Source organism: Oreochromis aureus, linkage group 9 (genome assembly GCF_013358895.1).
Source record: "Oreochromis aureus strain Israel breed Guangdong linkage group 9, ZZ_aureus, whole genome shotgun sequence".
In the NCBI taxonomy this organism is placed as follows: Eukaryota; Metazoa; Chordata; class Actinopteri; order Cichliformes; family Cichlidae; genus Oreochromis; species Oreochromis aureus.
In genome coordinates, this window is record NC_052950.1 from 13,459,810 (window position 1) to 13,477,247 (window position 17,438).

Consider the following 17,438-nt stretch of genomic DNA (forward strand, 5'->3'; position numbering starts at 1 on the left):
GTGGCAGGTTTGGCCATTGCTTTCTCTTCTTTCTCTCTTTCCCTCTCCCTCTTTTGCCCCCTATTCTGCCTGTGCTAGTTGTTTCAAGTCAGCAAGCCATAAAAAATCTTTATCTCAGTGAAACACAGCAATTTGGGAGATAATCGAATGGTGACTGGGGGGCACAAACGCCAGTCTGAGGAATTATACCACAATCTCCCCTGCATTTACAACCTTCCTCAAAGCCAGTTGTCACCCTGGAAGGAAAGCCCCCGACTGAAGATTCATTACATCTTTAAGCCAGCACGGTGGCATGGCAGCCTCATCCCCAGATGCAACACAACAGCACACTCCTCCCACAGCTGGTGATGCTACCACTAAAGCTGCAGTCCCCTTCTCTCTCTTTCCCACTCGGTTATCTTTCCTCTCCTCTAACTCTGTTCCCCCCTTTTTCATCTCTAAAGGCTCCCTTTTCCTCCTACTTATTTTGCAAAAACCAAAGACAGCATCCACACAGAAAAAAAGATTCTTTATATGCTACGTAAAAATACATTGTGACTATATATAGAGAGATATTGTGACTACTTATTTAGCATGCTGTATAAGGAAAACTGTTTTAGTCAGTGCTGCATTGCAAATATATGTGCCTTTGTGCAGGCATGTGCACTTACAGGAGCGAAATTTGAAAATCTAGAAAATAAAGGATTTTTTTTTGGATACTCTAACAGGTTACAGGATTTCACAAAATTACATCATTCATGTTTGTTGTAACAAACAACACTGTTTTTTGTGGTTATTTGTAAACACTTCAGGATCAATATCTTCTCCTGCGAGACCACCCTTTTACAGATTAAGGGTATGTCACTTCCTGTTTACATGCTTTCTGTCCTCGGTGAATGTGTGGCTCGCTCTAACAGATCTTACCTGCCACAGGGGCCGTGATGCTGCAGAGGAGGATTCTGGGAGCTCTGTCATCTGGCTGTATTTGGCCATTGCTTCTTCTTGGCCTTCCCCCAGCGCTCTGAGTGACGGGCTTTCGATGTCGCTGCTGCTACGTGCACAAACACACACTTGTATGCGATGCGCACAAACACAAGAGGCTAACCCTGTTAACAGCCACCTGCATTTTGGACCCTCTGTTGTTCCACTCTGTAGCCAACAGCGGCTCAATCTAATAACACCACAACAAAACACTTTCCACTGTCTCTCGCTCTCTCTGTCTTTCTCTCCCCCTCCTCTTTTTCTTCTCTCTGCCTTTCAATCTTATCAGTGGTAATGTAATAAGCGGTTGCTTCGCTCTGTCTCCTCGCCACCTCTCTTAATTCCTCAAAATAAAGCAATATCACAAGGGCCCTGGCCTGCCTGTGACTGGGGATAAGATGCTTGTAAAAGGGAGGATAATTCAGCAAATAAATGCTGCGCATCAAAGGCGAGCACTCTTTCTTTTCTTTCTCTCCTTCACTCCCTCCTCTCTGTTTGCCTATCAAAAGTATTACATGTGCTTTCATCAGTTCACAACAAGGCACAATGTGCTTCCTAATGCAATTACTCAACCTCCATTAAATTAGAAACAGTGGAAACAAATGAATTACACATTTGTTACAAAAACCACAAGTCAGCTCCGTGTCTCTGCTCTTTAATTTTTTTTTCTTTCACAAGCGTAGAGAGAGAGAGAGAGAGAGAAAGTGAAATAATTTCTCATTCAATTTCAGGCAGATGTAGCCCTAGGTGATGCATAGAAAGTCTCCCATGTCTAATAGCCACCCACCATTGATATCAGAGGGAATTTACAGGGTTCAAGGCTGTCGAGAGGAGGTCATCTCGCTAAACTCCAAACCACATTCATCTGACAGGGCTGGTGTCCGACTGCCACCCACCCATAATACAACCCGGTGCGAGACGAGATGCTGATGTGTACAGTGGTGTCTTGATTTTATCGTGTCAGCCGGCGTGGTAGTCCGTAATTACTTAAAACTTAAACATGCTAAGCTGATTGCCTTTGGGGCTCTCGCTTCAAGATGTGATGTGTGATCTCTGAATAAAGCGGATGGACCAAGAATTGATGCACCTCCGAGCCCAGTGACATGGACAGATTTCTGTGCCCCGGAGCCATAGTACCCACAACGCAATGTCTGCCGACAAGAGAAGCCATGCGAGGGACACATGAATTACATTCCTTCCCGAATGTCAGTGGGAATACAAATGCTTTTAACACAATTAATGATTACAGTCATGTGACATAAATTTTACATATGGAAAGAAATATGAAATGGGCTGGACTTTACCACTGAAGCAGTGTGTTCATCATGGGTTGTGGTCTCACTGCCTCATCGCTGTCTCTTTGTGAACCGGGCTCCTTTAATTTAAAGTGGATATGTTGTGTTCTCATATGTAGCAAAACAGCAACACTGCACTGCACTATACAATGATGATCATTTACCTTAAAATCACCAGTGAAGAAAGCCATTAGTCTTTTCTTTCTCTTTGCCCACTCGCTTCTCTTCGGGGGTCCATTCTGAGCCACTTGCTGAAAACATGTTCAAAATCACATGCACGCGTTCTTTTGGATGCAGCTTTGTGAAACAGTGCAGTGCACCATAATGGCAGAATTAAGCACAAGGAGCAACTGTAATGCAATCTGCAGGCAATCGATACCGAGCCAGACCCTAAAGACATGTAGCGTTTGATGAGTATTTCTGCCGGTTTTACATTCAGTCAGCACATTCACACTCCCCATTCAGACACATTGACACTGCTAAGTGACAACGTCTCGCACTGCAGCGGCTTTGTGCGGCAGAATAGAGAAAGAAGAAAAACGCTATTATTTTTAAAATAGATGTGAAATCTCTGGTGGATAATGTGCTTTCAATGGGAGGTGGGAGTGGAAACAGTAGGAGAGCGCATACATATTATTGTCGAATAAGATAACACCGATCCCACTACTGATACAGTACACAGTAGATGCCGCTGATTATCCAGTGAGGGAAGATGAGTCAACTGTTGCTGTGACTTCGGAGTGACAGTAAGTCATTGTTGAGCATTTTGTTTCCCAGTTACATTTACTTTCTATTCATGTAACTTGATACTCTCTCTCCTCTCTTTTCAAATGGGATTAGAACTAAAAATACAGTGGATGGAAGTCCTGCATTCTGTTTACATATGCATTAATGTGTTTCTTTGGAACCTAGATTTGCCTACACAATGATAACCTGCTGTTATTGTATCCACTCCCATTTCTCTTCTGTCTGATCGAATGCAAACACTTGTTTTGAAAGCTTCAGATCTTAAAGCTAGTTCAGAAAATCCTCAGTTGGAAAATGAAAAGTAGTCATGATCTTTTATTTTTTTTCCTGAAAAGACCGTGAGACTTGTAAAGCACCGAGGAAATTCAGCTTCTGTTAGAAACAAATATGCATAATAATGCACAACAAAGTGGAAAGAGAGAATAAGAGAGTCTGCATAAATCAAATAAATTAATGGTTTGAGCTTATCATATGTAGAATAGAATATCGATTTAAAATCCATGTTCTAATTTTGAGTCAAGGATGAATGAGTAATCTAACCTCTGAAGTACCTTGAATGCCCGCTGTTCAAAAGAAACATGAGTGCATTCAGCTGAGACCATCTTCCAAGAAAATGAAATGGATTGAGAAGGGAGGGGGGAAAAAGGTTTGGGACAACACAGAAAAGAAGAAAAATGGAAAATGAGAAGAAGAAAATTAAGCCAAGGAAGTTACTCACTTTGCAAACAGGCATGTGAAGAGACAAAAAACAGATAGACGTACATGCACACATGCACAGACTCTATGTCCATTAGCCAAGCCACTGATACACAGCATAATGGACATGGCTGATGTGCTGGTGAATATGGGATGATGACACAGATATTCCTCTTTGTAGCGCTGACCTGCTGCAGTGAAAGGCTGCCAAGCATGATCATGTCAGGCCGCACGCGCTCCTTCAGCTGCTGGGTGTAGTGGGGGATCACCTCCTCAGCTGTCCTCACTGCAAGAAATATTACAGAGGCAGCAAAAGCATTCTAATATTTAACAAAACTACAAGATTACCAAAGATTGCATGATTCTTTGAATATTATGTCATGTCTCCTATTGCATCATTGATCCAATCGTGCAACCCTGAATTGAATTAATTAATTTTGCAATGCTGAAATAATATCATGTTACTTTTAACTTTGATTTTATAAGACATTTTCTACTATCCAATATATATTTGTTTTAATCAGATAATCCATTTAATTTAGTGCTATAAAATAGTACTATGTATATATGTATAGGATCAATCAACATTAAAACGAATAAAAGGATAGCATTACTTTTTACAGTGCTCTCTCTGCCCATTACCATCCTCCCTGCTTCGAGTCCAGCCTCTCCTCCCAGCTCAGTACTACCCTCAGCCTGGGTTTTGGCAATGGTATGGGCCTGGGAGGGCCTGGAGCCCGAGGCATCACCACCACTGTGGAGCAGCAGTCGCCGCTGAAGCACCAGATCACCCGCCTTCACCTCCAACACCTCCTCATCCCTGGAGGCTAGCAGCGTACCTGGAGAGATTCGCATCAGTGGGCATGTGCAGACACACGCACAGCCAGACATACACAAACACGCACATGCACATGGATTTCCACTCATAAACACTGGAACATGCATTCACATACTGATGGATGAGCATATTTAGCACATCCAGAAACAGACACAAACTGATAGATATGTGTATGTTTGCAAACAGTATGATGCACTGAAGTAGAAGTTTGTACAACACAATGGTAAACAGTCCAAAAGCATCATATTCAATTCACACATCCACATGTTTGGCTTAAAACTATACTGAGGCAGGACGTTTGTTTAGAGAAGGACCAAAAAAGAAATGCTGAATATTATAATGTTAGTTTTTTATTATAAGAGGTGTACAAAAATATATTTTTTTTAGTTAGTTTTTAAAATGAATATAGCACATTTCATCAAATTGCTCTATTTCAGTAAAATACATTCTACAGGCTAGGCTAATCTAACATGCCCAGACTGAAATGGGACCAAGCCTCTAAACTGAAAAAAACATGTGCAAAGTAGTTTTAAGTTAGTAACCTAAAAATCATTACTGAATGGAGAGAGGCATTGTTTGCAGTAGCTTATCATGCTCGCTGTTTCTGTTTCAGTTTTGCTGTACTGCCTCATTGGTAGAAATATGATGTATTCTTCAACAATCTCTACATTCAACGTGTGCAGTCCAACGTGTGCAAGAGCCAAATCTGTTATAACTGCTTAATGCTTTTCACATAGAAGCTGATAGCGACGCCTAACGCCTTACAGAAAACCAGAATACCAGTTTTGTGGTCTTTCATCTCCAAGCCAAAGCAAAGGAATTCATCAAGATAAAAAACGAAGAAGAGCTGAAGATCCAAGGCAGACAGACAAGACTTTTTTTTTTCTTAAAAAAGGAAAGAAAAAAACGCTCCAACACTGGCCACTGTCCATTTCATTAATGTTTTGTTTTATTCAGGTTCTTTCTTGTGAAATGTGTATGGTGCTTTGTGACAGGCTGTAAAAGCGAAAACAAAAGCCTGAGAAGCAGTCACAAAATGTCAGGATCAGGACTGACATACTCTGAGCCCTCTGCAAAGAAGACTTGAAGCCTACACCGGTGGGAGGCATCCATACAACTGCATAAGGTCATTGTCTTGAAGTCTATTGTAGCTCAGTAAAGTGCTAACTGGCAGTAGTTTTGGACAGTACAGAAGTACAAGCTCTCTCTCTCTCTGTTTTCCTGTCTCTCTTTCCTTCCCTTTCTCTCAGCCTATTGCATGAAGCAACTCTTAATCCAAGATCCTCTTTACTTTCTCTGTGGGATTTCATGAACATTCCAAAACAATGGATGGGGTTGCTAATCTCGGTGGTACAGCTAAATCCAAAACAATAGGAAATAATACAAGCCTGCTAAATTCTACCATGTTGAAGCGGGCCTAAACCCATCACTTGTGCGCTGGAATTACAAGAGAGATGTGCGTCATGTCAACAGGATCTGGTATGACTGTCTTCACCCAGAACAATGCTAAGCTTAAACCATCTCAGTATTGCCTGGATGGCTACATATTTAAATGAAACTGAGCTAATGAGAAAAGGCACGACTACTGTGAGACAATAGCGTTGCTTGGAAAGCAGCGTCTGCTGGTGAGTGTCCCTTTCTAGTTTACTCTTTGTTCTATGGTAGTGCTGCTTTTAGTGTTAGTGGGAAATACAGCATCATATTTTTGGGTGGATGGTTTCTGTTATTTACATTTAACATTTTAAAAAAGTAGTACACAGAAGAAAATATGACATTCTTGTTCACAAAATTGTGGTTTTAATGATATTTTAATACAGATGGAAATTAACAGAAAGATGTATCTCTAAAGTTTGAAGACAAATTTAGTGCTTCTGCATCTACACTAACCAGCATGTCTGTGAATACTTATACCAATGGTTTAAACCAGCAATACAAGCAAATACATGCAAACTAGTTTAAGTGATACACATGTGCAAAACTGGATGAAATTTGGCTAAATATCACAATAAATCAAGGACCCACAAATCACTATGGCACTCTAGTATAGCTAATAGGGGATACATACCAGGTAAGTCAATGAAGGTGTCTTCGTCGTCCAGCAACGCAGTTATTCTTTCATACAGTTTCTTTTCATCAGCAGTGAAAGTTTCTGTAAATCCAAACAAGTATATTTGAATGGTGCCAAAAAAAGAAATGTATTTCTTTTTGTGTGCTTTAATAATTACTTTCTACTTATCAGCCAACTCAATCTAAACTGCATCTTAACATGCAAATTAGTCGTGGGGAAGGGTGAAAATCAAGTGTATGTAGAGGGGTAATGGAATGGGAGCATTAACATGCCTGTTAGCTGGCCTGTCATCATGTGATGAGATTTGATTTGGTGGATCCTTTGATATTACACGGCAGTGATATCCAAAAGATACAGGTGAAATGCCTTCTCCATTAATAGCCAGGTTTCATTATAACATGCATATTACTTGGCTCCCAAGAGCTCGCCTTTAATAGGGGGCTTTAGGAGGGGGCTGCAAACTCCTGATATGGCTCTGCATGTGTCATTTGACGGGGGGGGGGGGAGAGAGAAAACGGCACGGTGAAATGAAAACTGACCAATGATACATGACCTTCATCAATGACAACGACTTGGGTAGCCAATCTAGTGATGCCATCACTTGGTGTATTTACATAGACCGCCGTGGCATCACGAATGGCAGCCTGGTACTAGTGATCTCTCTCACCCCTCTTTAATGAACCGAGGAGAACCATTATGACAGAGAATGGCATACTTAATTCCAGCTCATCTTCAGCGCTGACCCCAGTCGTCCTGCAATGCCCCGAGTCCGTCTGCCTTGTCGATGACGGGTCAAAGTAATTTTGCGCACGTTCATTTCCTGTGGAAAGTGCATGACGAGGAAAGCGAATGAGAGAAAGAGGGATTGGGAGTTGGCGGGATGGTAAGGGAGGGGAAGAAGGGAGTTGTACAGGTTCAGGTTAGTGGTTATTAGAAGCACATGAAGCAAAATGTTAATTTTGAAACCCACACTGTCGAAGGGCAGTGGTAGTGGCTGCTACTAGATAAGGCAGAGCCAAGATGAGACAGGAGTTCAGAGGCGCAGAGAAAGAACTGGGAAAAAGACTCCTGGGTTTCTCAGTGCACCTCTCCACGGCCTGCGGTGCTCTGGGGCCTAATTAGCATGCTGCAAAAGGTCATGGCAAGCAATCTCTTAAATATGACTGCCATATGTTTTCCATGTTCAAAAGGAACTAATGAGAAAGTCTACAAGCCCAAAAGTACCTGGAATTTCAAAGACAATACCAGCTAAATACTCCGAGGTCAGCGGCCTGGAGAAGGAGGCAAGTTTGGGGGAGTAGATCCAAAGGAAAATAACTTGAGCCCATGTCTCATTGACTTCTTATTAGCAATCACTGACCTATGGGTATCAAGTCTGCTCCACAGAGTTTATGGGAATCAGTTGGCTCAGGGGCACTTTCTATTAAAGGTACACCCCACCTACAGCTTTTTTTTAACCCCCGGAATCATTATCATTGCAAGCCTTGAATATTTTGCTCCAATCTAAATTGCTTGACTTGTATTTCTCAGATTGTGGGGGGAAAAAAATGGGTTAAGTCATGTTATATATTCCACACAAGGCGCGTTTATAGAAGTCTGAGGGCTTCAGTGATTGGTTGCATAAAAATGCGAGTTTGTTTGCATAGAAGGACCACTGGCCACTCGGCCACTACCCCCCAAAAAACTCCACAGAAATTCTTTTGTGTTCTTGTGAAATATCTGCACGAGGTTTTCATGCTCTTTCATACTCCAAGTTAAACACTCAGACTGAAATACTTATTAAGAGTCATGCTGCTACATGACTCTTCAATGGTGTCATAAATTGACTGTGAAATTCACATGTTAAATCCCGGTACATTGTTAGCAGAGAGTTTGAACAATTTCTCCGCAAATAGCTCTGAGGTTATGAAACCCTTTTTTCAAATACAAATTTGCATAATGGTAGTAGCTTCGTGAATCGCCTTTTGAATCATAGCTGTGATTTACCTAAATAGTCTGGCTGCCCTCCAATTCATCTCTCTAATGAAAATTTCAATTATCTGTTCTTACATGCACAATATCTGTAACTAGCACTTCTTGGCAGCCAGAGATACTGTTAGCAGAGACCGAGAGATAATGAAAGAGTCTGGAAAAGGCCAAAGTGTCACAAACATGGAACATTCTCCGTTTGGATCTTCCAGCAAAGGCACACAAGTCAGAAGTGCTTATTGCGTGCTACTGATTCATAGTTTGTGGATTCAGAGCCTATAAATTCTTCAGTGCATGTTCAATTTTATTTATTTGCAGTGTTTCAGCAACCATAAATTGCCTTCCTAATGGAGTCCATGTAAAAATGAAGGGAGTCCATCAAAGCAGCTTCCCTTGTCCAATTGCAGCGCTACTCTGAGTTACTGGCAGTCAGATGTAACGCGCCTCTCTGAACGGATGGGGCTCGCTCTCTGATTCCGGATTTGGTCGCCTACCTTGCAAATCCTTATAATGGATATTGACAGTGTTTAATTCACACTAAATGCGAGCCGATGGTGGGAGACAAGAAAAAGGATGATTGCTTTTCCAGAGCAACTTGAGAATGAACTTTATTTTCCACCCAGGATTTGCTCTGCCTCTTGTGCATAAAACATAATGACAAAATAGATAATAATTACTAGCCATACACAGCAAAAGCAAAATAAACCATATTAAATCAAGAATCTAACATGTGACTCATCCCAGAGAAAACTGGCACACTCACAACCTCGAACACATCCTAATTTACCATCCCATTCCTCAAGAGTTCTCTCTGACATACTGAATTATAAGGGGGCATATTCGTATGCCTGATTGGCCTTAAGCCGTGTTTCGGGGGCGTTGTGAGTACACCACACAGACAGCGGATCGGCTCGGTAGCGTAGTAGCGTATGTAAATGCACTCTCCTATGACTCCAGCCCACCACAAGGCATGTAGCCGAGAGTGGGAGTCAAGGCTGATTGTGTCGAGGGTACTTCTAGATAGAGATAGAACACCCACTACTGTAGCGTTCTCCAGCGAAGGAAGAAGTTATACGAGGGTTGCTTGTTAGGACACGCTTGCTTTGGAATGCAGGGACCAAGGGCCCCCCAAATGGAAAGCTAGAGACTGAGAGAAGGAAAGAGGCAGTGAGAGAAAGGTTAGATCAGGAACACATCTACTGTCAACAAATTTGAGGCTAATGAAGAATGAAGCTTCACCTCTTTCTTTGGCAGGGGCTCGCGGCTCCATTTTTTTTTGGTGAGCTGCAAGGGTGCTATCTGGCCTGTCACCTCGAATTTCTCTCCCGAGCCAAACCGGAGGAATGGAACGCTCGGTGCTTCTTTCTCCATCAAAGGCTGGGTTTTCAATGCCCACCACATTAGCTCTCGCTTCTCTCCCTGACAGAATAAATAGAAACATAAATGAAAATACAATGACACGCAGGGCCGAGACAACACTTACATCAAAGTGAGTCATTAAAAGAAAAAAGAAAAAAACAAGGCATATTTATAAACAACAGAATTCTATTGGTGCTTTGACTGCCCCAAAATGTTCAAGCGCATCCTCCTCGAATGATGCTAAAACACAATTAGGTTAAAATTAAATCAGAATCTTGCAGGAGGAGGAGAAAAAAAGAGGAGAAGAAGAAATGATTAAAATAATTACAAATTGCGCCCTGACAAGCAAGAGCAAAATTTAGCCCAAAGCCATTTGTCTGTAATTAGTTAATTAATCCTTACACAAATTATGAGCAATAACTCATCAAGCAGGACTCACCCATCAGAAATTCAGCCGACTTGGATTTCTTCTGCTTAGGTTGCTGCAGAGCCTTCTGCTGTAACTTCTGGAGGGAAATTGTTAAATGAATAAATTAGCTGCAGAATGAAGATCATCATTTATGATCCGCAACTAACGCAGTATTTTAAATATGGGACGACACTGAAATGTCATTTAATTTACATCGCCGCTAAAGGGGTCAAGCACTAATTGAACAACAGGAGTGGAAAAGAATTTAATCATAAATAGATAAGAAAAGTTGACATGAATGTGTAATGAAGGTCACATTAAAATACTTCCTCCTTGTTTCTAAAAAGAATGGGCAACAACACTCGCGCCTGGAAAATTATGCATTTTCTTTTCTTTTTTTCTGCACAAGCTGCATGAGAGTACACCGTCTCGGTGTGCAAATGAGTATGGAAATCCAGGCACACTTCTCATTACTTCCATTCACATGAACTCAACCTAAAAACCCTCAAAGGAGGGAGAGAAGTGGTGTTTAAATAACATCATGTCAGGTCTCCTGCATTTGGTAAAGACAGATTTTTGAAGAAGGACTTATTCTTGAAGATGCCACAAATTTAATATAAATGGCGGCAGGGGGAATACAAAGACAGGCTAAGTCAACACTATTCCGACTTGGAGTTGTAGGTGGTCTTCACTGGCATGGAGTGGAAAGAAAAAAGAAGAAGGGCTATAAGAGAGAAAGTATGGGTTTCTTTGAAATCAAGAGTATGTGGAACAAACCCCGCACTCCCACATTTCTCTCATTTCTGCGGACAAGCAGAACAATAAGAAAGCCGAGGTAAAAAGCATAAGTAGTTGTTTTTGTTATTGATATGTTTACATAAGAATGCGCCATATAAAAGAGCTTTGTTGCTCAGAGCGTATGGAGCTTTTTAAGCATCATTTTATGCAGATTTCAGTGATGAACTGTGCTCATGCCCATGAACAGCATGTATTTGTATACAATATTTAATTTCAAAGGAAAAATCAAGGGGCAGAATGGGTGGGGAGGGCTTATTTCGACTCTAAATGACAGAGCAATTAAAATAGCAGAGGACTACTTCCAGACCAATCTGGTAAGAGGAGTTTTTGTAAATCTGTTTTTACATTCAACAAGCCCTACAGCAAGACATTCATTTATACCACTGAGATTAATGCTTATCTAATTGTAACTTATTTAAAAACCATTTTCTTTTCGACTGGGTACCAATCATTTTCTCTGAGTTGCACATACAAAAATGAGAGACAAATTTGGCATTGGTGAAGATGTCTCCATCTCGTTTCTTTCTCTCTCTCTGTTTTTTTTTTTTTTTTTTTTTTTTTACATCTCAGTAAACAATTTACAGAACTTTCTGCACTAATGTTCAGGTGCATACTCAAATTATCGACATTCCCTGCAACAATTAGAAGAAAATTAATCAGGCAGTTCTTTTTTTGGCTAATAAAAACGCACACACTCCTCATTTGTACACCAGACAACTTAAATAATATTATCCTGTAAACTAAAGCAGTGATTTGAATAAGCTAAATGGTATTTGCATCCTTTATATGGTATTAAAATGCTGATTGTTATTGGAACCTCAGAGCCAATTCGGAAATCCTTAATGACTAAATATAAAATAATGTCCATCCACTCTACATTTTTCCCCCTTGACACTAAAAGCTTGTTGTTCAGCCTTTTAACAACACATACTGTGATTAGAAACATTTCAAATTTGTTTGCTACTGTAATTGATTTTCAGACTAGAAAAATACTCTTTAATGGTCTGCATATATAAGGCCTTTCAACACAGGTGTTTGCTATTATTGTTCAATGTTTCTCCCAAGGACACTGTGGCATGTGGCTGGGGATTGAACCACAAACCATCTGAGGAGTGGACGTTTAAGATGAGGCCACCCTTTATGCTAGTATGTTTGAGGTAATTAACAGCCTAATTAGAAATATCTGCAATATCGCTTACTTCATAATTTAAAGCAGACTTTATATTTTAAGCACATAACATGAAGGGTTTTTGGCACTGCTCTTTATTCTTTCTTTGTCTTTACACTGGTTATCCTCGAAGCATACTTTGTATTACTCTGATTTATAGAAGTTCCCATGTTTCTAACTGTGCAGCTTCATGCCCTGCAAATATAAGTGTTAATTTGAATATAAGGAAACCAAGTAAAGAGCCTAGACTCTATATGGTAGCCCCAGACTCAGTGCTCTGGGTGCACATCCTGCCATGTAAAACTCTGTCGTGAAAGCTAAGAAAGGACTGTCATTTTCTTAAAAGTGCCAATTAATTGGTCAGGCGCAGGACTTACTATGCAGTACACTGGGAAATGTGAAAACCAGCCCAAGCCAAAGTTTCTGCTAAGTTTTCTGTGACTTTGCACAAACATGTGTTAAACTTTTGGAGCCGCACCAAAATTACACGCCAAGAAATTTGGATGTATTATAACATTCACAACAGCCATACTGTAAATAGTAGCACAGCGCAACAGCCCCATTCTCTCCCCATCTGAAGGCATCTACATATGCCCCTTTAAATCCACCCACTCCACCTCATTTCACTGTGAAGCACACCAAATGCTTACTTTGCAGCCAACATGGGAAAAAAATCATTTACAACGGGTGACAAAAAAAGAGAATCATGACTCTTTTCCCTTTCTTTCTTTTTAAATGTGATTGTTGTCAAAAGGAATTGAGCACAACAATGCCTTGTTCAGTTCTTGTTGCATTCAAAGGCATAGCTAGAAGGGCTTGGGGAAGACCGCTTGCTGCTAGGGGCTGGTGGGCACAGACCAGCTAGAAAGTGAATTTTGCATACTGTACGGATCATCGCCCAGTTCAGCCCAGTCACATTGAATCTGCCATCAACCAATTGTGCTTCATGAAACCGTCAACCCTCATTTACGTCTGCCTGTTTTCTTCCCCACACAGCTGTAAACAAGGCCCCAGCTTTGAGCTGTCTTCCTCTGTCCCTGTGCGCGCTGCTTGCCAGGGGAGAGTAGACAGCAAAACCTTGTCTTCACTGAGCTACTTAAAGCTACCATTTCCAGACAAGCACCCTGCGCACTAGGCAAAGGATTCAGGGACACGAGTGATTCTGGAAGTGACAAGAGTTTTAAGAGCTTTACGCAGAGATCCCATAATGTGTTTTGTGTCTTCACTGAGCTCCGACTTGTACCTAAAAATACTTTCTTATTTGTCTTGATCAACACAGTTTGAATCCAAGGGCATGATACACACAGCGAGTAAAGTCATTAATATACATATATGTCTGACTACACATCATAACTCCATGCAATAAAATGATGTGACACGCAAAAGTTGAGCCTTACTAAATCAATGACCACTTTTGTTTTCATGTTGACAAAGTCTCTTTTTATCTATCCACATAATAAAAATGGTTATATTGATAAAATGTCATAAGAATAATTAAAACATCTACAAAGCATCTTTATTTAAATGAGTATAGATAAGGTTAGCATTTTGTTTCAAAAGCATACAAAGCCAATTCTACCCTTAAAATGTGAAACCGTCTCAATTTATAGAGCAGCCTTATATGTGCATGGTAATTGTGACCCACCAAACAGTTTCTTCTAAACAACAACCGCGTCAGTTGGTGTAGACAGAAAACATAATTAGTATTCAAGCTTAATTAATCTACGCTGGCCCCCTTTAAGTGAATTAGTCAATTATTTATGCATGTGTGCTCCTTTGATGCTAACAGATTATGTATGTTGCTGGAAAAAACCTTGAAAAATGACTTTGAAAACTTTCTACCATAAAATGTCACTACAAGCTTTTGTACCGACTTAGAAATGTCATTGAAGGGCATAAATTCTGAATGGATGTGAAAACATAAACTGCAGAGAATCTGTAAATTCTTAATGTTGCCAAAATTTTAGATAAGTCGTCTAAACGCTGCAATTCCAAAATCCAGGGCAAAATACAAAACAAATACCAAAATAATGCCAGTAAATACGAGCCAAATATGCTCTTTTTGTCCTAATCCATGGAATGGAAATCTAACACAGGTCGGATCAAGGTCTTTCCTAGGATCATGGGAACTCCTTGGGATTTTCAAGAGCCTTTTTGTTTTTACCCTTGAGAACCAGGCACTGGCCTCTGCATCTCTCAGTCCCCCCCCATTGAAACCCAGAGGCGGCACAGAGGAATGCTAAATGTCAATGGTCAGGCTGCGCCAGCACCTTGAGAGAGAGGGAGAGCTGGAGGTACAAGGATTTGACCTCGCTGTGTTCAGTCACACTGTTATGAGGGCCAGAAGTGAAACTGTACTCACACTGCCAAAGGTGTCCATCTCCACAAACTGCAAAAGATCATCACTGGCTGACCCTGATCTCTGAACTTAGACCAGGCCTAAAAAAACAGAATGTGTGAAAAATGGTAGGAAAAAAATGACGTTAAACCGAGGCTCCTGAAAAACTAAAAATAAATAAAAAGCACAAAGAGACGCTACTATTGACTTAATTTCAAACTTTAAATTTGCCTCTTAATTTAAAGCATCCTTATATTATTAGAGCTAGACATCACAAAAGGTTTATTTGAATGTGCGTAGGAAAGCCTTCACTGCAGCACACACAGCATTACACACTCTCCTCCTGCTTGTGTGCTTAAAACCGTTATCTCTGCAATGCATCTCAGAGAATATTGGACACTAAACACCATTTATTATCACAGATAACAAATTATTTGCCTTGATTATTCAAAGTGTTTATTCATTTACATCTGATACAATATCATTTGGTATTTTTATCGTCTTTTCCTATGGTAATTCACATGGCTTGCACAAGTTTCTGCTGAAATAGCAAAACAAACCCCAGGCAAAATGTGAAAGATTATCCCATACCATGCGAGCTAGGATGAAATGCTATACTTTTTCACACTGAACACTGCTCCACTGGGTGTGATTGAAAAACATGTAAAGCTATTGAATCTGTGGTTTGTATATGTGAGGGAAAATGAGTGTTGTAACAAGTGGGCCAGTGTTTTTGTAATTGTTTCAAATTACACTCGACGTAATAACTCAGTGAAAGCGGAGCCAGTGTGCGGTCCGTGCACATTAACCAGGCAAAGACCACAGGATATCCATGCACCTTATCACGGCCCACAAAAAAAAAAGAGAGAAAAAAAGAAAAGGAAAAAGCGATCGCGTAAACAACTGTGGAGAGTAAAACTTTTCAGCTACATTTCCAGCTGCATCTATTTGTGTCTAATGGCGCTTATCACCAGAAGAAGGATAATACTTTTAGATAAAGAGGTGCTTTGTAGCATTTCCTGTACATGTGTATTTTATTGAATTAAAGACACCCTCACATTCCTGTTTTTAATTTGGTGAACTGTTTTTCTGGCATTGTGTGTTTGCATGTGTGTGTGTGTGTGCAAACGTTTTACACAGGCTGTAAAATTGTGATGCTGTGAGAAAAATAAGTCCATTAGTAGTTAAAACTGAACACCCCCTGCCAAATACTGAGATTGCCAGTACTCTTGTTAACCATATAAAGGACTGGCTCACTTTTCTGCTTGAGGTTCATGCTTTCCGTCAAGAGCCATATGTGAATATTTTACAGCACTGCACAACAAACCCCAAAAGTCCAGAAAGTTTAATGCACTTTCTGGACTTTTTTTTTTTTTTTGCTAGTATCAATCCCCCCCAAAAAAGACAAGAAGTTTGGAGTTTTCTGCTGTGTTAATTTAACTCATGTGTTTACTGAACAATACACCCATGCAAACACACTCTGCCAACACGAGCCAGGGTGCAGCTAAATGATCTACATACGGTTTCCTGCAATTGCATTTGTTTTTGACCTGCACACCACAAAACTGTTTCCCTTGTTCAATCACAGCAATATGGTGGGAACAAGCAGCTCGGTTCAGAGTTTAAAAAGACAACGCTGCCGTCGATTGATTGCTGTTTTAAATTTTGGAACTGAAAATATTTCAGCTTTTAAAGAACTTTTTCACGACTTTTTCTGGACCTTTCCACACGAAGCGGCATTTTATAGGTTTTCTCTCAAAACTTTAGAGTTAAACTTTATCCACATAAATTCAAACACTGAATATATTAAATAAGGAGCTTGTGCTTACCCTAGAAGTCTAAAATAGTGACAGCACTAATATGAACAATGGATCTACTGATTAAAAATACAGCAAGTGTGTGCATTGTTCCTCTGGAATGTCACTATATTTGACCTGCAACCTTTTTCCATCTACTTCTTTCGCCCTGAGAAAGACCATCTCCTCTGTCATCTAGTCAGCTAAGCTCAATCAGCCCCTAATCCAGAATGACAGTGGGATCAGTGTTTGCAGTAGACAAGGCACTTCCCCTTTTTTTGAGGCATGGTGTGACCTGAAATCTTCCCTGACATTTTTTTTTTCCTTTTCCACAAACACGGATCGGGGCTGTAATTCAATAGTCACAAAGAGACAGGGCATCGCGCACCAAAGAATATTTTATTTGCTTGCAGACAGAAGCCTTTTCTTGTTCTTTGACAAACGTCAGTCTCCCCCAAAACACACAGTTCACATGGCTGACAATAACAGTCAAAAAAGGGGCCAGGCTTTTTAACGTTTTGCATGCAAATTTACTTTAAATGTTCTCTTTGCACTTTATAAATTCATAGTAATATAAAAAAAACAATCCCTTTTTCTGAGTTCTGTCAAACTGCTCTTCTTCAGGTAAATTAAAAGCAGGTAAGAAGGCTTTCCCCCAAAGTACGTAATTTGATCTGACTGGATTATTAAGCCAAACTTTTGCAAATAACTAGCACACCATAACAGTAACTGAATACATACATATTGTTATTACTTAGGATTAAGAGGTATGTTACCTTGTGAAGTCAGAATCCTCCCTCTTTATGGTTAGCTACACCTCAGTCGCCAAGGCAATAGTGACGCAGGTCCTAACAACAAGCCCTTACACTTGGTGTCAGATGACCTCCTCATGTTCACTTTCACTGGGTGAAAGTACACGCATCCTGTTTTAAACTATTTATATTTGAAAGATGGCACACAATTCATTATTCGAGAGCGGCAAGATGATTGTCATGAAT

At 40.4% G+C, this 17,438-nt stretch overlaps 1 protein-coding gene across 1 annotated transcript in view; it reads right to left on the minus strand.

Moving 5' to 3' along the window:
- ofcc1 (orofacial cleft 1 candidate 1) overlaps positions 1 to 17,236 on the minus strand; it is a 77,946-nt gene extending 60,710 nt beyond the window's left edge. The window contains exons 1-11 of the mRNA XM_039617186.1: positions 17,217 to 17,236; positions 14,669 to 14,745; positions 10,367 to 10,437; positions 9,812 to 9,987; positions 7,320 to 7,424; positions 6,602 to 6,685; positions 4,313 to 4,537; positions 3,887 to 3,984; positions 2,420 to 2,506; positions 2,265 to 2,335; positions 904 to 1,027 (exon numbers count right to left, since the gene is read on the minus strand). Of these exons, the coding sequence (XP_039473120.1) occupies positions 904 to 1,027; positions 2,265 to 2,335; positions 2,420 to 2,506; positions 3,887 to 3,984; positions 4,313 to 4,537; positions 6,602 to 6,685; positions 7,320 to 7,424; positions 9,812 to 9,987; positions 10,367 to 10,437; positions 14,669 to 14,686 (1,059 nt within the window). The 5' untranslated portion in view covers positions 14,687 to 14,745; positions 17,217 to 17,236. The remainder of the gene's footprint in view (positions 1 to 903; positions 1,028 to 2,264; positions 2,336 to 2,419; positions 2,507 to 3,886; positions 3,985 to 4,312; positions 4,538 to 6,601; positions 6,686 to 7,319; positions 7,425 to 9,811; positions 9,988 to 10,366; positions 10,438 to 14,668; positions 14,746 to 17,216) is intronic.
- Between the last annotated feature and the right edge of the window lie 202 nt (positions 17,237 to 17,438).